General features: G+C 36.6%; 2 protein-coding genes across 2 annotated transcripts; both read right to left on the bottom strand.

Annotated features, from left to right (window-relative positions):
* LOC148113963 (vomeronasal type-2 receptor 26-like) lies at window positions 1-4,347 on the bottom strand. Its single transcript, XM_087893561.1, has 3 exons — window positions 4,157-4,347; window positions 2,709-3,000; window positions 1-1,023 (listed from the first exon to the last, which is right to left on the bottom strand). The coding sequence occupies exons 1-3, from the start codon at window positions 4,345-4,347 to the stop codon at window positions 94-96; spliced, it is 1,413 nt and encodes a 470-aa protein (XP_087749687.1). The 3' UTR covers window positions 1-93.
* A 4,726-nt stretch (window positions 4,348-9,073) lies between these two features.
* Window positions 9,074-18,501, bottom strand: LOC117669064 (vomeronasal type-2 receptor 26-like). The gene is made up of 6 exons (XM_034423184.1): window positions 18,341-18,501; window positions 17,307-17,598; window positions 14,915-15,775; window positions 14,038-14,265; window positions 13,409-13,535; window positions 9,074-9,978 (listed from the first exon to the last, which is right to left on the bottom strand). Exons 1-6 carry the CDS (start codon window positions 18,499-18,501, stop codon window positions 9,074-9,076), a joined length of 2,574 nt encoding a protein of 857 aa, XP_034279075.1.
* Between the last annotated feature and the right edge of the window lie 3,915 nt (window positions 18,502-22,416).

Consider the following 22,416-nt stretch of genomic DNA (forward strand, 5'->3'; position numbering starts at 1 on the left):
AAGCACAACATTTTTATTGAAGCATATTTTCCCCCCAATTCTAGGACATGGGAAATAATCAAAATACAGATTCCAGGCTGCTATCACGCTTACTCATAATACATTTCCAGATGAGGATATTACCTGCCAGAAGTCTTGATGATAAATGTTTCTTTCTACTCTACCCACCATTGATCTCTCAGTATTTCTAGAGGACAAAAGAGCATGTAAAGCATGAGCTATGGCATGAACAGCATTGTAGATGCTGTAGCTGTGGCCAGTCATATCCATTTCAAAAAGAGTCCCAGGAAGGCTTTCCAAATCCTCTGTACCACTGCAAATATTCTCAGGCACATCACTCATAACAACATTTGGGAATACACAGTTAAAGGCTTCTTGCCAGAACTGTCTGATAAATCCATCTCCCTTTGCACGAAAAGGGTTTTGTTTCCCAGCAAATGATCTGAACTCTGGTAGAGCAGTGGAATGCATCATGAAGGAAAGAGCACCATCGATTATTTTTATATCCCAAGTACATTGAAAAGAGATTAAACTGAACTCCATCTGTGCTGTTATTATCCACACAATACTTTTTGGTTTACTTCTCACCTCTTGTATCTTTGGAATATACTGCAGCCATAACAAGTAATTCATAGCAAAGGATTCTCCATTGTAAACCAGTACATTGGTATTACCACCCATGATATGATCATAGATGTTTTCCCCCCGCTGAAGCATGTCATCAAGTCTAGTGAAATCAGTAAGTTTGGGGACTTGTTGAATGAAAGAAACACAAATTCCATTTTTGGATAACAGAGGAACCATTGTTTCTACAAATTTTTCTCCCTGGTCATTGTCCATGATAAGGAATGCAATCCATGTCCAATTAAAATGCAGGAGTAGTGAAAGAATCCCTTTATGCTGAAGAGCTTCTGGAGGAACCATCTGATAAAATGAAAGTCCTGGAGTTTTATCATTCATTATTGGAGCAGAGCCACAAATGAGCTGAGAGGAACAGGAAAAGAAGATAACAGCAGTATCTAGATAAGATTTTCAAGTGTTCAAAACAATCAACATATATTGAATTAATGATCATTATACCAACCCTTCAAAACAGCCTTGAGTACCAGACTGAGATGGGAATTCTGGAAAGGAATTCATTGCCTTCTTGATATGAGAATTCCATTGAGATGGTGGTTCTGAAAAGTTTAATAGCATGGAAGATGTTGTAAGTCTGATGAATGGCATTCAGTGATGCTCCAGATCTGGAGGAATTATTGATATGAATTTATCTAAAACCAAGGAGTAGATTCTTGGTAATTGCTGCTTCATATTTTCAAATATCAAAATAGGATATACTGTATAATCCTTGTTTGTCCATGTTTTGATTACATGCACAGAAGAACAAGTAATTTGTATGTTGATGTAAAATTTTAAAAGGTTAAATTTGTAATGCTGAAGGTGAAACAAAACTTCAAGAATAGTTACAGATCTTTTATATTAGCTGACTTCATGAAAATTTATTTTGTTGCAAAAATTTTCACTATATAAGAATAGAAAATGTAACTGATAAAGAAATGTCTAGCCACATAACCAATCACAGTGCAGTCTTCACAGGCCATAAAAAACAGCTCTGCCATATGTCAAAAACAGTTCAGAAACACTAAGAACTTACTATAAACCTTTGACATCTCTATAAGGCACAAGGCAGCAAAATATATTCAGCGCATCATAAACCTAACCAAAGACCTTTAGTTAGAACAGATAAAGCATTCATTTGGAATATATAATTTAAAGGCTGGTCTATAACTGGAACAAACTTTTGATTTGATTTTGCAGGACAAAGATATACAAGATTTATAGAAACATACCAATGAAGGTTAATTGGCAGTCAAAAGACATGAAATTTCTTTTAATTTCAGAACAGAGATGGTTTCAACTGGGAAGGGATACAAATTTTATATTATACCAGGTTTAAGAAAGTAAAAAAGCGTCTAGAAGAATTTAGTGATTTCTAGAAGACTGGCACTGACAAATTAGCTGTCAGTAAACATGTAGAAATAAATTATATAGCTTATGAAAAATGATGCACTCAGTTAAATGAATCACCTATTTATGGCATTATTCATGCAACTTTCTAAGATGATGATTGGATTTTGAAGAAATCACTGAACCAAAAAAATTGCATACCATTTTTGTTTAATTGTTTAGCTACCCAGTTGGGATCCACTTCATGAAATTATTCTTAATCAGACTGCAATTTATAAATATTAAAAAAAAAACCAAATCAAGATCCAGAGCCAGCAAACCAAGCTTTTTACAATAATTTTCAAAACATTGAATAATTGGGCAATATGAGCCCAAGTTACAGAAGAAAAATAGTTTGACTTGTCTGCAACACAAAGATGTCAAATTTCAGAGGAGAGTTATTTTTCTAGTTAAGAAGTATTTACTATTTGACTCCAAATACTATTTACTATTTGAATATATTTAACTCTGAAAAACAAAATTGCATTGTGAAAGTATGACACTATAGGTAGCATCACATTTGCATGCAAGGATGTCCAATCTACCTGTGGAAGTTTAACAGTTAACAGTCATTAACAGTCAATGAACATCTAAATTATTTACTTGAATAGACTGCACATAACACTAAAAAACAAAACTCAATTGTAAAAGTGGGACAATAAAAATAGGATGATATTTGCATGCAAGGTTGTCCAACCTACCTGTGGAATCTTATAGATATCCAAGAGAGTTGCCATATGAAGGGAGATTTTAGCATCCAGTCCTCCAATAACAGCTATGACTTTATTCTGGATGTTACATAAGTAGTTGGGGACAAGTCTCTCAGTTGCTGATAGGAGTAGCATGGTGGCCTGATAGGTTCTTTGAGCAATGTCATAGCTGTCATAAATATGGAAACCCAGGGTGAGATTGGGTAAGATTTGTGGGTTTTCATTGATCTCCTTTACTGCAAATGCCAAAGCCAGTATGTGCTGGTAATTCTTAGGAATTCCGCTACAATGAGAGTTGCATTACATATCAGAAGGACATTCTAGAGGTTTGTACATTCTAACATAGTCTAACAGGCCAGCCCCTTCTATAACAAGTAATCCTATCCTTCTGACATGGTAAAACTCAGCTATGAGGATGTAGAATTAATCTGTAGATTGTGGAATGCGCTGAGATGGATAGACTTACCAAGGAGATCCAAGAAAAGGAAGAATCTGAATATTATCTGGTCTGGCAAAAATGGTATAAATGGTTAGAGGGAAGTGAAAAAAAAAGAGAAGAAGAAAGAAAGAAAAATTAAATAAAAGAAAAGATATCAATAGAGTAAAATAAATTTTTACATCAAATGAAATTTAAAAAAGAGACACGAGATATCAATAAAATAATATCATTATATAAGGTGAGAGAAATATTGTATATTGAAGAATATAGGATATTGATATTGTAACAATTCAGATATTATAGATAGATGTTATTAAGATGATGCTTGTTGTAAATTGTTTTACTTGCATTTATAAATGTATTATGTGGTTTCTTAAATTAATAAAAGTTTAAAAATTTTTTTAAAAAAGAATTAATCTGTAGGCAAGTGCAGGCATAAAGGATTCAATATCTATTGTCAGAATACAGACATTTCTGCAAGAAATTTGGGCAAATAATTTCAGATATAAATGGAATGTATGGAATGTACATATATAATGTGGCTTTCAAAAAGGTAGACAGTCTTCTGGCCCAGAGCTAGGCTTGTAGACACTCCTGTATTGTTAGTTGGAGTAGAAGAACTTGCAGTGTGTTTGAAGAATGCCATTGTTTTATTAGATACAAGGCAAATTAATATATTTTATTTAGGAGGATTATGTAGAAAAATGAAGAATCAACCTTCCCCAAGCTATCTCCCCAAAGTGGACAATGTGGCAATGGCTCAGAATCATACTGGTAGGTGTGCAAGCCCAGCTCTTTGAAGATTCTCAGTCTTAGGAAATTTGATTTAAAAACTTCATTCATTACCACAGTATATGTTGCTTGGTTGATTTAAAAAGTGGTATTCTTAGCATCTCTTTAAGTTTACCTCAGCTATTATTTTCTGATGGAAATTCTATAATTATTTATTTTGACAGTCATAAATGCAGGAAAAATATAAATAAATAATTACATTCCTTACACAAACTGTCCAGGCAATACTGGAGGAGGATGACCTTCAAAGGTGATTTTTTCAGTGATTGGACCAACTTGAGATGAAATTCCACCAACCATAAGATCTCCTGGATGATGGTACTTGTGATATGGAGGATATGGATGAAAGATGCTACATCTGTGAATTATGCATGCCACATGGGAACTCAGCATTAGCATTAAGACTAGTAAAATTGTCCTCCCCATTACAAGGGCAAATTTCAAAGAATCTCTCTTATTCTTTAGGATAAAGCCATATGCACATCTACAATGTCTACATTTAACAGATCCTGACTCTTTTTAGTCTAAATCTTGGAGTATCCAGAGTCAGACCTGGAGCTCCTTACCCATCCATAAGCCTACCATGTTTCTCTCCAGCTCTAAACGCTATTAATTTTTTAAAAGAAACAGAGGGAAGAAATTTACCACACCTGTCTTTTTAGCTAATAGTAAATGGGCACTAAATTCACTGGGATTTTGCAAAACAGTAGAATTAATAATAGTAATCTAGATGCACAAGCAAGAAGGTGATTATTAAATCAGAGTTCAGTTCCTTAGGGAAGTCCTGAAGAAATTATCTTTTTCAGAGTTGAGCTATTGTTTTCTCTACTATTCTGATAGGAACTAGGATATTATTTGGCAAGGATCCTTAATGGGGAATATTTGAGTGATTAAAAGACAGTCATATTTTGGGAAAAGGTGGATAGTGACGTTGAGCACAGTGACCAAACCAAGAGAGATTTTCATCAGTTTGTGGCAGAATTCTGAAGCTAGTTTGCTATGATATGACTACCTTGGAATAGCAAGACTCAAACTTTACATAAATGGGGGACCACCAAACAATTTACTAAAGGATAAATAGGAAGCATTTCTGTTAAAACTAATAAAAGGTACGAAGTCATAAAACACAGTCAGCTCTAAACATACTGTATACACAGACACAGAGAAGGACCCAAAAGAAATAGATTTCTGATAGAATATTTTGATAGAACTCTTTTTACTGAAGATTTGTCTTAAATTCTACCAGCAGCATTTAATTATTTTCTTGATATAGCACTGCTTTAAACATGAAATGTGGACTATATTTTATAACTCAGTCTGTTTCTCTCCTCTCAGGAACAGCTTCAGTAGTTTAACAGATCCCTTTGTAAATTCAAGATATATATTTTTTCTCTAAGTCACTCTTCTGATTTATCTTTTGTGTGTCTCCTTTAATTATGACATCAGTTGGTTTCACTTGTAAATCTGTTTGGAATCTTTTTCCATATTACTGGTGTAGTCTGGCATTTTAAAATCCATTTTCAAGCCTACCTCAGTCCAAGTCTCTATTTTGCCTGAGGTTTTTTTTTTTTGTACAACATGGGTGCTTTTATGACTTGTGGACTTCAACTCCCAGAATTGGCTGGCTCAGGAATTCTGGGAGTTGAAGTCTACAAGTCATAGAAAGGTTATCATTCCCCAACTCTGTTCTATAACCTCTGTTAAATTCATTTATGCAGTGGCAGACAATCTTAAAAGTAATTTGAGTACATTATTCCTACATAGTCTTAATATCTTCTATTGTCAAAGAATATAGCTCCACTATATTAATGGGTTTCTTCTCCTTTAATTGTAAAATGAATGTTCTAAGTCCTCCTTTTGCAGTTTTGCAAAAAATAAAATATGTCCATGTAATCCTTAAAATTACATGAAATGTCTTTCATCCTGGAAACAAGGAAACAGAATAGCAGGGACCTTGTAGATCATCTACTCCAAACCCACCCACCCCCCACCCTACAGGAGACCCGATACCATTTCTGACAGATGGGAGTCCAGTCTCTTCTTGAAAGCTTCCCGTGATAAAGCTCCCACAACTTCTGAAGGCAAGCTGTTCCATTGGTTGATTGTTCTCACTGTCAAAACATTTCTTCTTATTTCCAGGTTGAATCTTTCCTTGATCAGTTTCCATCCATTATTCTTTGCCTGGTCTTCTTTGGAAAATAGTTTGAACCCTTCTTCTCTGTCACAGCCCCAAAACAATGGAACACTGGTCCTTCTCTTCACTAGACTAGCCATGCCCTGTTCCTGTAACCAATCTTCATATGTTTTAGCCTCCAGTCCTCTAATTATCTTTGTTGCTCTTTGTAACAGGGGGGTCTTAACACATGGGCCTGATGGGCACTTGCCTGTGAGCCTCATGAGCATAGGGGCCCCATACTAATCTGTGTATGTTAACCCTTCAATGCATCTTGTATCATATAAATACAAAAACTGTATGGCTTACTGAGTATTATTGTGTTTTTCAACATGAATTTTGTTGGAAGTGCCAATATGTGTTTAATTTTATTGACCATTTACATTTTTTATTCCTGTGAGTAGTTGTCATAGGGGCCCCAGTACACTGTTTTGCCCAGAGCCCATAATGCTGTTAAGACGGCTCTGCTTTGTACTCTTTCCAGAATCACAACATCTTTTTATAATGTTGTGACCAAAACCAGGACACTTCTGGTTTCATAAACATTATCCTTCATAACACCTTTAATAAGTAATAAGCAATTTCCCAAGTATATTATGAAAGGAAATAAGCAAACCCACTGTCCAAATACAGGCATCCAATTCAGATCCCTCCTAGCTCTGTGGGCGTGGCTTGGTGGGCATGGCTTGGTGGGCATGGCAGGGGAAGGATACTGCAAAATCTTCATTCCCACTACACTCTGGGGCCAGAGGTGACATTTGCAGTTCTCCAAACTACTCAAAATTTCCACTACCGGTTCTCCAGAATCTGTCAGAACCTGCTGGATTTCACCCCTGCTTAGAAGCCTACACCTGCATCCTCCTGCCAGTGCTGCCAATACTGTCTCTGCTATATGTGCCAAGGAATTTTTTTTTAAAAAAAATGAGACTACCCATTCATAATAACCATCTCTACTGGAAGACAAGTGGATGCAAGTCAAGGACAATTGGTACAGGAACATACATTTAAATACAGTTAAGTTGCAGAACAGAAGCCAAACTATGTAGAAAATTTAAAAAAATCATACATAGAAAGACAAAAGTGTACTATCTATGGAATTTTATAGATAGTTGCTACATGTAAATAAATTTGGAAATATCGTTCCCCAACAATAACGATTGCATTATTTCTTGTATTACATACAGTATGTGTTTGGAAGTCAATGTCATTGTAGCCTGATAGGTTTTCTGGGCATTGTCATAGCTGCCTGTCACAGATGTAGAAATGCAATGTGAGATTGGATCTGTAAGTTTTCATTGATCTTCTTTATTGCAAATAACAGCTTCTGATTAACATTTATCTCATTTGGGATTGAAGGCAGAGTCACCCAGCACTTCCAAACTTGTCATTTCGAAAGTTTCTTGCAGTTGAGAAACATTAATGAGAAATTTCTGAAATGATTAGAAAGTGACGTTTGTATAATTAGTGTCCATTAAAAATATATGCCGTGTTTGCAAGTAAAGTGGCTAATCCACTTTTCTCCAGGCATTCAAACCTGCAAAACCACCCCCTGTCTTATGATCTCCTCATGTAGCCATCTGGAGTACTCTCCCTACCTCCTTATTCCAAAGAATTGGTCTATTCACAGGTTGCTGCAGTCACTCGTGTCCTTCACTTCCCCAAATTTCCCCTGGAAGTCCACTAACACAAATTAAGCAGTTAACAGTCTAAGGGTTAACACAGAGTTTTTAGATTACAGTGGCCAATGTCCCAGATAGCACCTGCTAGTGCAGCTGGCTTTTCTAGTGGAATGGGATGGGGGTGGGGTGAGGGTAGGAACTGTTCAGGTGGATGATTTTGACCCATCTGTATAGCTAGATGGTAAACAGTTATAGGCAAGAGATCCATTTGCATTTCTTTCTGAAATGGTAGGAAGTAACCAAGTAACTGATAATGATTGGCAGCCTCTTTGAATGATAGACAAACACTAGGTCTACTGTAAATGGAAAGAGGACATTCTATTGATACTGAACAATTATTTACAAATATTAACGATTATTAAACTGCCAGAGTGCATGGATACAAGGACAAACATGATGAGATCATCCATAATTTAGAATTTAAATCCAGATATAAAACCTTTCCTACTCCTTCAAGTTTTCACTAAGCCTGGAATCTATTGATGAGACATATTTCTTCATATTCTTGGATCTTTGCACTCCTGTTTAAATAATGATCTTCCACATGAACTGACTGCTGAAAATATTAGACCATTTATCCACTAGTCTCATTCAAGATTTACTTACTCATGTAACTTTCTCACCAATTAGTTTCTGAAAAACTCCAGAAAGGAGGTACATAATCCTAGATTAACAATGTAGTCACTGAGATTCCTTCTCATCAGAAAGTAACTAATAATGGGACAACAGTGAATATGCTTCAGAAAAAATGCTGAAAAAGAGGATAAAATCTCAAGAACTGATAAGAAAGGGTAGGATGCATCATCGCCCTTTAGTAAAACCTTAGAATGTTTGGAAAATGCACACACATATAAAACAGTTAAATGCTGGGAGGGAGGGAGGAAACTGGATGCATGGGGTGTTGAGATTGAATTTTAATTCAACAACCACCTCCAGTGTGATCCTGCCCCATTAGGGCTCCAAGCCACCTGACAGAGCCAGATCTTTAGGCTCCCGATCAAAAGAGTGAAAGCCACTCTCTGGGAGTAAAATGTTGCAAAGGGCAGGAGCCTTCCCTGACAGAGAAGGACTTTCTCCTGGACCACATCTGCCAGAATTCCTTGAATGATGGGACCTGCAGCACACCTCCTCTGCTGGCACCGGTTGGGCAGGCCAGTCCCAATGGGTTGAGACAGTTCCATAAGTAACCTGGACCTATGCCATGCAGGGCTTTAAACTAATAACTAATACATTGAAACTAAAAATGTTGACAGAAGAAGAATGAGACGGATTATTAATCAATCTTCTTTCTCATTAGTTGTTCCCTTTTGTTCAACTCAGGCCGAAAGACGATGATGTAACATTTGGGGAAAAAGATACAACCCAGAAGCCCAGCACCCGAAGCTAAGATAGAAAAGATCTCTACAGCCACCATGTACTTCCCCTTGCAGCTCAGGTATGCTGGAACAAACGTCAACCAAACACTACAAAAGACCAACATGCTGAAGGTGATGAATTTGGCTTCATTGAAACTGTCAGGTAATTTCCTGGCAAGAAAAGCTGTGGTGAAGCTGATAAAAGCCAGGAAACCCATGTAGCCAAGGACACAATAAAACATGGTCACAGAGCCTTCATTGCATTGAAGGATAATTTCTTCAGTCACTGAGATCATATCAGCCTCTGGGAATGGAGGGTTAATTGATAGCCAGAGAGTACAAATGCCGGCTTGGATCAGGGAGCAGGAAACAACAATAGAATTAGTTAATTTTTTCCCGATCCATTTTCTCATTCTGGATCCTGGTTTGGTGGCCATAAAAGCCAGAACCACTGTGATGGTCTTTGCCAAGACTGAAGAAACAGCCACTGAGAAGACCACACCAAAAGTTGTTTGTCTCAGGAGACAGGTAAATTTTCCTGGTTGGCCAATAAATAGCAGTGCTGAAAGGAAGCAGAGCAGGAGGGAAATGAGGAGAGTGTAAGTCAGATCCCTGTTGTTGGCTACCACAATGGGAGTTTTGTTGTGGCTCAGAAATGCTCCAAGCACAAGAGCAGTAGTCATTGAAAAAGAAAGTGTAATACAGGCTAAACTGATCCCTAAAGGTTCTTCATAAGTCAAGACACTAATACTTTTGGGAATACAAAAATTGTGTTTCTTGTTTGGATAGTATTTGTCTTTGCATCTGGAACACTCATTTCTATCTGAAAAAGAAGAAATAATGTAACATTATTATGTCACACATATTCTGTATGGCACAATCATATTCTAGTCCTAAAGCTAATTTGTAAGTATTTAATCTTTATATTTTTTATAAAATATGATTATCAAAATTTCTGCTAAATTTAATTGGCACATAATTTTTATTTGTTTTAATTAACATTATCTCTCTCTCTCTTTCTCATCTATCATCTGCCAAAAGGAATTAAAGATCTATAATGCTGGTCAAATCATAGGATAAATGATTGAGAGAATTAGTACAAATAGAATGTTTATAGCTGAGGGATGAACTGTGTATTTATCCATCTGGATTTAGTTGTTTTCTTGCAGATATTTGATTATTAAACTAGGTAACATCCTCAGTGCTAGAAGGGACTTAGGTTTGTTTCAAAATTAGTGAAGGGTACTGAATTTATGACAGATTCTGTTTTGATAGTGTCAGGTAGATATTGGACATAAATGGATTAGGTTGGAAAGGAGTAAAAAGAAAAGTAAAATAAGAACAACTGAAGAATGATTAATACAAATACTATATATCAAACTGACAGAAGAGAGATTATTTTCCAAGCCAATTAATGGGAAGTGGAAGGAAGAAAACATTACCCAGACTGCCACAGAAATATGTGCCTTCGAAAATATGAGAAAGGATGTTTGAGGGAATGATAAGTGAAAAAAAATGTAGATGGAAATAAACACATCCAAGAGATTGTGGGAGGAAAAACAGTTGAAAGGGGGTTACTGCAGATTGTGTACAATGTCATATTCCTTGCACAATGTACAAGGAATACAATGTCAAAAAAATATAGTGAAGGGAGGATAGGAAGAATTAATATTCAACAGAAAAAATGCAGATATATTTTGATGGAAGGAAAACATGCTTTGGATAGTGGGAAAGATGTCCAAACAAGGAATCTCCAGCAATACAAATGGAATTAAACATCAGTGATAAAATGATTTCAGATAAATCTGAATTTAGGGAATGTTTTTGAAAAGTATTTCATAGATTTTTATGGGAATAATAGTGATTTGTTGAAGAATAGACTTGAAATGAATCTAATACAATAGAAGTAAATATATTTTGTGAGAATTTTTTAAAAAGAATGTAGATATTAATATTGATATTATTAAATTAATAATTAATTTAATATTGATATTATTAAATACAGGTGCAGATTGCTTGTGGAATTGTGGCACAGCTTGTTTCCATTAGTGTGTATCTATGAACAACAGTTGGAAGAATGCCATTATTGTTCAGCTACATGGAAAAAAATAAAAGAAAAATGAAGGAAAAATTACAGGATGTAATGGTATGTGAGAATGAATTTGGGAGATTGAACCCAATGGTGGAATTCAGCCGGTTTGGGCTGGTTTGGGCGAATCAGTAGTTAAATTGCTGGCTGGCCTCTCCCCTTCCTGCCCTGCTCCTTCCAGGAATCCCAATGCACCCCATTTTGGCACCCAGGTAAGTGCAGGGAGGCCTATTAGGCCCAAAATGGGGCACGGGGTGTGTGTGACATGCCTCCCACAGCCCGTTTTTGCTCCCAGGCGGCTTCAGGAAGGCCTTCTAGGCCCAAAAGGGGGAGTGGGTGTGGCGCGGCCCCCCGCAGCCCATTTTTGCTCCCAGAGTGGTGCAGGAGGCAGAGTGCTGCCTGTCACACCCCCTGGCTATGCCCACCATAGCTTCACCCACCCAGCTGGTCATTAGGGCAGAGAACTAGTTGTTAAATTATTTGAATCCCACCACTGAGTGAACCCATAGTCTGTACTTAGGATCAGATAAAAGTCAGCATAATTGACAGGGCAATAGGCTCAGAAGAGAATTTCCCTAATTTCTTGGACTGTAAAGATAATGGAGGAAGAACTGTACTTTCAGGCTCATGAGATTCTGTTAATATAGCCTCACAATAAAGTAAAATTAGTTTATCTGACAGAAGATGTTCAAATTGTGAAGTGTGCCTGGGATGGTATTTGGCAGAATTTTGATAAAATGCCAGAAAAATGTTTAAGAACATTTGTGACATATGGAATGGTTTTTTTTTTTTTGGTTTTTTTTGCTTTGCCATTGTACTGCTCTTCAGACCTGCTCTTTAGCCAGTAACTGACTGATCTGTGAATGTATCCTGGATTCTAGATGCAGGAAGAAGAAGTAAGAATAAGTGCTTCATTATAAGAGCTTCTCAAAGACTGGAAAGCAATGACAGTTGTACATGTGGTCTGATCCATTTGCCAGTATATTTATTTATTTAAAGCATTTTGACACTACCCATCTTTAGCCGTGAGACTTTTGGTGACATACAAAAATAGAGGAAATGTCAAAGATAGCAAATCCTCCCCACTACAATAAATAAATAAAATAAAATAATTAAAACCAAGTAAACAATAAATGTCAAACATGGCTAAGAAATACTACAGCATCTAAAATGGGGACTACTTATTCTGGCCCAAGGCCTGGGGAAAAGCTGGATCTTAATCAGTTTCTTTAAGGCCTGTATTTTGGGGGAAGATGATTCCAAAGTTTCATGTTATATTTCCACCCAAGATTTGTTTTCCTTCAAACTCCTGCTTCCTGCTTGGCAGATTTGATCACTAGAAAGAAGAGAATTCTCTCTAGTGAGAATTGCTCCCCACCATGCCCATTTTATAAGTTGGGTTTCAACTCAGGTAGAAGAAGGAGGAAAGTATATTCAGTTGCTTCCCTTTTAGCTTCATTTGTTCTCCTTGTCTTCCTTTGCTGGGGAGAGGTAGGGAATCATTGCTCTCAGTAGGTTTCATAGTGGAGACGAAAGTGAATCGAATGAGGAAGGTAGTGATGACCTCCCAGGATAAACCAGATAGGAATCACAACTTGATGAATTATTTCTACTTTATTGTGAATCTACATTCACAGAATCTTGCAACCCGAGAAACTGGGGAGGGTCTCTTCTGAGTGGCTTGTCCCACCTGTTATCCAGCTGCAGGCTATGCTGTCTCTTATCTGATCATTTCCTTCACAATTACACAATTATTTGTAAATGTTCAGGTCAGAGGTGAGCTTCACATATTGTAGCAACCGGTTCACCCAGCACCAGAAATGTGAGCATGTGCGCATGCTCGCACCATCCATGCATGCATGTGGCATCACAAAACATGGCAATTCACTTTTGCATGCCATCCGTGCATGCGTGTGGCATCACAAAACATGGCAATTCACTCTTGCGTGCCATCCGCGCATGCGTGCCATATCAAACAACACGGCAATTCGCTCTTGCACACCGTTCACACATACATGCGGCATCAAAAATACAGTGATATAGGACGGGATTGTGCCCAGGCGGGTGGGCAGGCCCACCCGCAGGTCTCCACTACCAGTTTGCCCGAACGTTCCAATCCAGCTGAATACCAATTCCGGTTCAGGTGGTGATGAACATCTCTTACCATTCTCAGTTGAAACTCTCCCTTCTGGACAGGGGATGCAGTCATAACAGCAAAATGCCTTTCCTTCCTTCACTTTTTTGCTGGAACCAGGATAACAGCTCTTGCTGCAGACAGAGATGGGTATCACCTGGAAATTAAAGAGGAAACTTATACATCTGGAAGCTTTTTAGTCTATTGTCGTCATTTAAAATGATGAAAGCATATCATGGTCATATCCAGTTTAGATATAGGAATAATAGTTTGAAAAAGATGTTTCCATTGTAAAGCTCAGTTAAATATACTTGTTTTAAGATTAAACAAGTGCAATCATGAATTCTGAAAAGAAAAAACAACAACCCTGGATTTAAGATAGGTGTAGCATAGGCCCACAGTGGGCTGAAACAAATTGTTGTTTCTTTATTATATTATATAATTGTATTGCATCATGGAGACATGATGTCCTACTTTAACCTAAAAGCTGTTAATGGTCATCTTTACAGATGATCAGATATGAAATTGTGCTCTACAAGTTGGTTATAGGGAGATAACTTTATGTAAGAATTTCCTTTTGTCCAATAATATGAATTGATGTATCAAATTAAAAAAAACAGCATGTTTGTTCAGAATGAAGGACAATAATTAAATCCTACCTGGTTAAACCAGCTGTGCCATGTAATCATTTCATCATTGATGGTTAATAGTTTATCTGAAGGAGCTGAATGGTCCACATTTCCAACTTTCACATGAAGAATGGACTTGTTTCGGAAAGCAATCAAGTTGATAATATCAAATCCAGCTGCTACAATCCCATTCTGATCAAAGGAGACCAGTTCCCCAGCAGTGTTGTTAAAAGCAACATTTCTCAAAAAATAGTGGAACTAAATTGAAAAGAAAATGTAATAATTTAGGTTTACCAGACAATCATAAAGATGCAGAAAAACAGATATATTTCCAAATGATATTCATGTAGGCTGTTAAATAAACTTTCTGAAATTATCATTAAGTATTGTACCTTATGATTCTTGATGAATGTATCTTCCTTCCTGTACACTGAGAGCATATGCACCAAGACAAATTCCTTGTGTGTCCAGTCACATTCAGCCAATAAAAAATTCTATTCTATTCTATTCTATTCTATTCTATTCTATTCTATTCTATTCTGTTCTGTTCTGTTCTGTTCTGTTCTGTTCTGTTCTGTTCTGTTCTGTTCTGTTCTGTTCTATTCTATTCTATTCTATTCTATTCTATTCTATTCTATTCCATTCCATTCCATTCCATTCCATTCCATTCCATTCCATTCCATTCTATAAGTTAAGTAGCATAGGTGGAGTCCCAACAGAAATCAATGGGCAATAGTCATATAGCAATCAATACTTAAGATAGTGGAAATAAATAGATACACAGCATTCTAATTGAAGCATTATTCCCCCCCCCCCGAAATCTAGGGCATTGGAAGTCAGTCATAGTACAGATTCAAGGTTTGCATTAAGCTTACTTTAAAAGTATTTTGCTTAACGAGGATATTACCTTCCAGAACTGTTGACTACGAATCTTCCGTCCTACCCTACCTGCCATTGATCTCTCGGTATCTCTTGAAGAGGACACAGCATGTAAAGCATGAGCTATGGCATGTACAGCATTGTAGATACTATAACTGTGGCCAGTCATGTCCATTTGAAAAAGAGTCCCAGGAAGGCTCTCCAGATCCTCTGTACCATTACAATCATTCTCAGGCACATCACTCATAACAACATTTGGGAATACACAGTCAAAGGCATCTTGCCAGAACTGTCTGATAAATCCATCTCCCTTTGCAGTGAATGGGTTTTGTTTTCCAACAAATGATCTGAATTCTGGTAGAGCAGTGGAATGCAGCATAAAGGAAAGGGCACCATCAATTACTTTTATATCCCAAGCACGTTGAAAAGGGATTAAACTGAACTCCACCTGTGCTGTTATTATCCACACAATACCTTTTGGTTTACTTCTCACCTTTTCTATATTTGGAATATACTGCAACCATAACAAATAGCTCATAGCAAGGAATTCTCCATTGTACACCAATGCATTAACCTTACTATTCATGACATGATCATATATTTTTGCCCCCTGTTGAAGCATGCCCTCAAATCCATTGAAAACAGTAAATTTGGGGAATCGGTGAATGAAAGAAACACAAACCCCATTTTTGGGAAAAAGAGAAATCACCGTTTCTACAAATTTTTCTCCCTGGTCACTGTCCATGATAAAAATCCCAATCCATGTCCAATTAAAATGCAGGAGCAGTGAGAGAATCCCTTTATGCTGAAGTTCTTCTGGGGGAACCATTTGATAAAAGGAAAGGCCTGGAGTTTTATCATTCATTATCGGCGCAGAGCCATAAATGAGCTAGAGAGAAACAGGAAAAGGAGATAAGAGCCGCATCTAGGAAACATTTTCAAGTGTTCAAAACAATCAACATACAGTATATTGAATTAATAATTCTTATACCAACCCTTCAAAACAGTGTTGGCTGGCTCATTGAAGTAGGAATTCCAGAAAGGAATTTGTTGCCCCTTGTTGATATGGGTATTCCATTGAGATGGTAGTTCTGGAAAGCATAACTGCATGGAAGGGCTCGGACGTCTGTTGATTGCCATTCAGTGATGCTCCAGATCTGAAGGAATTACTGATATGAATTTATCTAAAACCAAGCTGCAGATTTGTAAGTGATGGATAATTGCTGTTTCATATCTTCTAAATATCAAAAGAGGATATACCATCCCTGTTTGTCTTCATGCATAGGTATACCTAGTAGTTTTGACTACATGCACAGGTAGACAAAGGGATTTGTATGTTGATATCAAATTTCAAATGGTTAAATTTCTACAGCTGAAGGCGAAATAAAGTTACATTTATTACATCAGCAATAGTCACAATTTACATTTGCAGATTTCACCTAAATTCATTTTCTTGCAACATTTTTTGCTATATAAACACAAAAAAAATTATAAAGAAATTACTAGCTGCACAACTAATCATAATTTTGTTATCACAACCATGGGGGAAACATCTCTGCCATACACTAGCACTGATGATGTTACCTAGTTTGGGTAATAAAATGTCTGCAAGAAAACAAGCAAGCTCAGAGAGCATCAAGGACATCATACAACACATTTAAGAAACAATTTGAAGCTTAGCATAATTTACTGCCATCTCAATAATGTACAAGGCAACAAACTGATTCAAAATTTATAAATTCAAAGTTCATAAACCTAATCAAAGACTCTTTAGGTTCAGAAGACAAAGCTTTCATTTACAAAACATAGCTTAAGGATTGATCTATGACAGTAATAAAGTTTTGATTTGGCTTGAAGGTGTAGGACAAAGAAGCGTAAGATTTATAGAACACACCCAATGTCAAGGAATAGTCAAAAGACATGATAAAACTTGCTTAATTTCATAACAGAGATGGTTTTAACTGGGAAGTGGTACACATTTTACATTATCCCAAGTTTAATAAAGTAAGAGAATTTTCAGACTGGAACTGACAAATTAGCCTTGCTGTAGACATGTACAAATAATTTAAAGCATTTGTGAAATATGATACATTCAGATTAATGAGCCACCTAATTATGGCATGCTTCATGTAATATTTATTAATATGAAAACAAAACCAAAAACCAAATTAGGACCCAGAAAAGAGGAAACCCTTCTTCTTTCAATAATTTGCAGTAAATTTAATAGTTGGCCAATGTGAGCTCAAGGCACAAAAACAATCACATCAGTTTTTAATTGAATAAAGTCAAATTTCAGGGAGGCATTTTTCAACTCCTGAACCATTTATTTGAATATACCTAATGCTGCAAAACAAAACTGCATTGTGAAAATAGGATTCTACAGGTCGAATGACATTTGCATATAAGGTTGTCCAACCTACCTGTGGAATCTTAAAGATATCCAAGAGATTTGCGACATGGAGTGAGATTTCAGCATCCAATCCTCCAATAACAGCTATGACTTTATTCTGGAAGTTGCATAGGTAGTTGGGAACCAGTCTCTCAGTTGCTGATAGAAGTAGCATGGTGGCCTGATAGGTCCTTTGAGCATTGCCATAGCTATCATATATGTAGAAGCCCAGGGTGAGATTGGGTAAGATTTGTGGGTTTTCATTGATCTCCTTTACTGCAAATGCCAAAGTCAGGATGTGCTGGTAATTCTTAGGAACTCCGCTACAATGAGAGTTACATTAAACATCAGAAGTATATTCTACTAGTTCTTTTATTATAGTCAGTAGTTACAATATAACATGCCAGCTCCATCAAGCAATTCTACCTTTCTGATATGATAAATCAACACTCATTAGGATGCACAAGTGTATGTGAACAAGAATTCATATTTATTGTCAGAATAGTGGCATGCCTTCAGGAAAATTGGGCAAATAATGTTAGGTATAAAACACAGGGATGTCTGGAATCCACATATATAATATGACTTAAAAAAGAAAAAGAAAAAGAAAAAAAGGAAGACAGTCCTCTAGCAGAGAGCCAGGGTAGCAGACACTCTTGCATTGTTAATTGGAGTAGAAGATCTTGCAGTTTTTTTGAAGGGATAATTGTATTAGATACAAAACAAGTTAATTTATATTATGTAGGAGGACTACGTAGAAAAAAGAGCACTAAATCAGACTTCACCAAGCTACCTTCCCCATAGTAGTGCCCAGGCAGATTAGCAATAATTGAGATTTAGAGGCATGGAAGCCCAGTTATTTGGAGAAAATTTGGTTTTGGAAGTTTGCTTTTATCTCATTATATTCCACACTATATTTTGCCCGGTTGCGAAAAGAATGCTGTTCTTAGCATCTAATTTCAACCCAGTCAATTAACTATTGCTTTGTGATGGAAATGCTATAATTAATTATTTTGGCAATCATAAACACAGGAAAGTATAAGCAAATATAAGTACAGTCCTTACAAAAACTGCCCAGGCAATACTGGTGGAGGATGAACTTGAAAGCTGAGTTTTTCAGAGACTGGACCAACTTGAGATGAAATTCCACCAACCATAAGGTCTCCTGGATGATGGTACTTGTGATATGGAGGATATGGATGAAAGATGCTGCACCTGTGAGTCATGCATACAACATGGGGACTCAGTACTAGCATTAAGATTAGTAAAAATGGTGTCCCCATTACAAGGGCAAGTCGCAAAGAACCCCCCGTATCCCTAGGATAAAGCCATTAGCTGTTCCGCAGTTAACACCTCCTGATTTGTTGTAGCTGAATCTTGGTCTATCTAGGATAGATTTCGGGATGCTAATCGATCCATAAGCCTGCCATGTTTCTCTTGACCTCTAAAAGGAGCTAATATTTTAAGAGAAAGAGGGAGAAGCAATTTCCTACATCAGTACTTTTTAAATCTTTCTAATAGGCACTGAAATTCAGAAGGATTTGAGAAAACAACAGAATTAATAACAGTAATTTAGATGAAGAAAGAAGAAGGTAATTATTAAGTCTGAATTCAGTTCCCTAGGGAATACCTGAAGAAATTATGTTTTCAGAATTGAACTATTGTTTTCTCTCCTATTGTAATATGGACTACTAGGACATCAGGCAAGATCAGGAATAGGGAATATCTGAATGACTGAAAGCCACATACATATTTTGGGGGACAATGGTAATAATGGGCAACTGATGAAACCAAGATAGGTGCTTTAGATTTTCATCAGTTGTTTGTGGTGTTATTCTTGCTCGCTATTCTCATTTGCTAATAATATGAGCCAATTTTGTACGGACACATTTTTTGTAAATTTTATGTAAATTTTATATACATTTTATGTAAATGGGTGTGTGTCACCAAATGATTTGTTGAAATATAAATAAGAAGCATTTCTGTTTAAACAAACATACAGTTTGAGGCTCCTCTTCTTGTTCATAACAAATACCCCAAATACTTAGAAGTTATACTCAACAAGACATTGTCCTTCAAAGAACGTTCCACCCAGAAAGAAATGCCCACAGAGTCATGGAACAATCTGCAAGAGTGCTCTGAAAATGCTCAGGATCCTTCAAGGTAAATTTTGTTAATGAGTGCTTTTCCACAAGATCGTCATATCCCAAAATTCTCCAGAAGTCAGAAATGATCTGCATGCCAAAGTTCATGAAACATAGGCCTAAGGAAAACCTGGATATTGTATATGCACTCTCATATGCGTAGGCCCTTAATAAACTTATTCTATGGCTACCATGCAACCATGACTTAACTGTGTCAGTCCATGGTTGCATGATAGCCACAGAATCCTGGACTAATCCAATCCACTCACCAAGGGAAAGTTGAAGTCTTCCAATTTAACAAAATGGTGGAATATCACCAGCAGCCAGAAAATTGGTTGGAAAGTATGGTAATGATATAGAAACAGCAAACTGATGCCCCAGCTGAGCTGAAGCAGCAAGCCTCAGCAAGCTGAGTGAAAAACTCAGCTCTACAAAGAAGGTTTGTATCTTTTTGCCTGTGGACTAGAAGCATAGGTGATGCCAGCTGACTGAATGTCTAACAGACCCTGGAAATATGGATAAGACAGAAAGAATTACAGAAGAAATTCCTTAGTCCAGGAAGTAGGAAAGATGAGAAGGAGGCTGAGCTACTTTGTGGCCCTTGCTTTTTGACAATATCCTTAATTTTATGAGTTTCACAGCAAAAGGAAGTATGGAATTCCCCAGAGCAACTTGCAAAAGCTACCTAAGTGCATGGCATGGGATATTTTTCCTCAGATGTAATATTGGAGAGTGTTCTCTGCATTTGCAAGTTGGAATGTAGTCTCTTTTATAACTGCAAGATATCTTTAACAAAATATGAGATCCCTTTAATCTGTGAAAAGACAGCAGCTAACCTCTTCCTAGAACATTGCTATAGCTGATGCTACATTTTTCCATTTCTTTAGCGAATGTCATGAATGTCTTTTCTTCAGAGCTCCCTTTGCTTGCTGATGGTGATTTTGACCTAATGTATTGCTGATTTGTGACATATATGGGGCATCCTCATTTGTGGAAGAGGGAATATTGCCTAACTGCTGGTCCCTTGTTGTGTTAAACATTGTTTCCTGACCACTTTTTTTTTTTGTATTTTGACAATTTCCTTAGGCCTAAACTAAATGCATCTGCAATGAACTTGGCATTCTAGCCTGAACAGAGCAATCTTTGTAAGTTCCAGGATTCAGAATTCCTCATTTTTCCCCCAGTTTGGACTTGAAAGGAAGAATAGCCATGAATGACTTGGGAACTTCTAAGACTCATGCACATGATAAGAGTTTCTCATCACACTTCAGTTCTTGCTATTCTTGTCTATGTTTATTTTTTCCTGTTGGGAAACTGAAACAGAGACTCTCTCATTCATTCGCTCGCTCCCCCTCCACCCCAATTTTTCATTAAAAAAGGTAAACTGCTAGCTAGATCCATGGAGTGTTCCTTTTCTTATTCTATATGCCAATTTAAACAAAACATATTTAGGTTGGGTTACATTTTGTATAGAATATTGGTCCAATATCTGTTACCTACAAATAAGTAGTTTTTCTGTTATTGTAGGATAATACTCCCCTTAACTTTGCTTGCAGCTCATGTCTGCCAATTCTCAACGTCAAGTATGAATGGACAAACATATTGCAATCAAATGTATTGTGTCTATTGCCACGAACTAAGGATTTTTAGAGTGGCAGTACAAATAGCATCAAGTGCTATGGATTTTTAAGAAGACATCCATTTGGAGAATCCAAAATGAAACTTCAATTAACATTCAATCAATAGAATTTATTAAATAATAGTTGAAGTTGCTGGTATAAATAAATAGTTGAAGTTGCTGGTATAAATGACAACCAAATAATCTTTTGCTGTTCAATACCTACAATGAGTTTACAAGCTAATGTGGATGCTTTAAGCAATTAACACTCTAAAAATTAACACAGAGCTCCTAGGCTACATGGCTAATGTCCCAGATTGTGGCTCCCATGGTTTCATGTATAGCTTGTTCTCCTACTGAGAGCATGGGGAGGCAGGAGTGGAACTTTATAGATAAATGACTCTGTCCTATTGGTACAGCTAAGTGATATACAGTATTAGGCAAGAAATCCATCTGAATTAGTGTTTATTTCTGAAGTTGTAACAGGTCAGAGAGAAAAACATGACTAGAGAAGCTAATTCTATTTTATTATAAGACTATGTGATTAGAACTTTGCAAATATGAAAATACAATTCTTCTACCATCATTTATTATTTTATTATTTATTTATTTTTATTATTATTTATTAGATTTCTATACCGCCCTACTCCCGAAGGACTCAGGGCGGTGCACAGCCAAACAATAAAAACACATACAATACAAAATTTAAAAAATAGAATAAAATCAAATTAAATAATTTTGGCCCCGACAAATTTAAAACCCCAAACTTTTAAAACCAATTTAAAATTGAATATATAAATACTAAAAATATTTAAAATTTTAAAAATCTTTTATAAAAGAGGGGGAAAATTAGGCCAGGCCGGCCTGGTGAAATAGTAAGGTCTTTAAGGCGCGGCGGAAGGTGCGCAGATCCGGGATTTAAGAAGGGTTCCTTCCTAGCCTCTTGCTCTGCCTACTGTGTAGCTGTGAGCTATGCTATCTCTTATCTGACCATTCCCTAGGCATGTCTTTGCCACGTCAGTCTTTCCACATTCCAATAAAGCTGTAACTAAGTAACTAATAATGATTAGCACCCTCTTTGAATCTGAAAGCAAATTGTCAAGTCCTTCCAGCTACTACATACAGAGAGAAGACAATGTTATTGCTGAGAAATTATCCAGCTGTCAGGCTGTCACTGATACAGCGAGAATCTTGTATTGATTATACTCTCGGCAATAGCCATGTTGATATACTTCATAGTTGATAGTTACAGAATTAGTATAAATGATACATTAGGCTTTAGATCCAGAATTTAAACCATTTGGAACTCCTTTGCACTTCTCAATAAACATCATGCCATCTATTATTGACAGATATTTATTTATTTATTTATTTATTTA

Source organism: Pantherophis guttatus, chromosome 4 (assembly GCF_059756535.1).
Source record: "Pantherophis guttatus breed Tessera chromosome 4, ASM5975653v1, whole genome shotgun sequence".
Lineage (NCBI taxonomy): Eukaryota > Metazoa > Chordata > Lepidosauria > Squamata > Colubridae > Pantherophis > Pantherophis guttatus.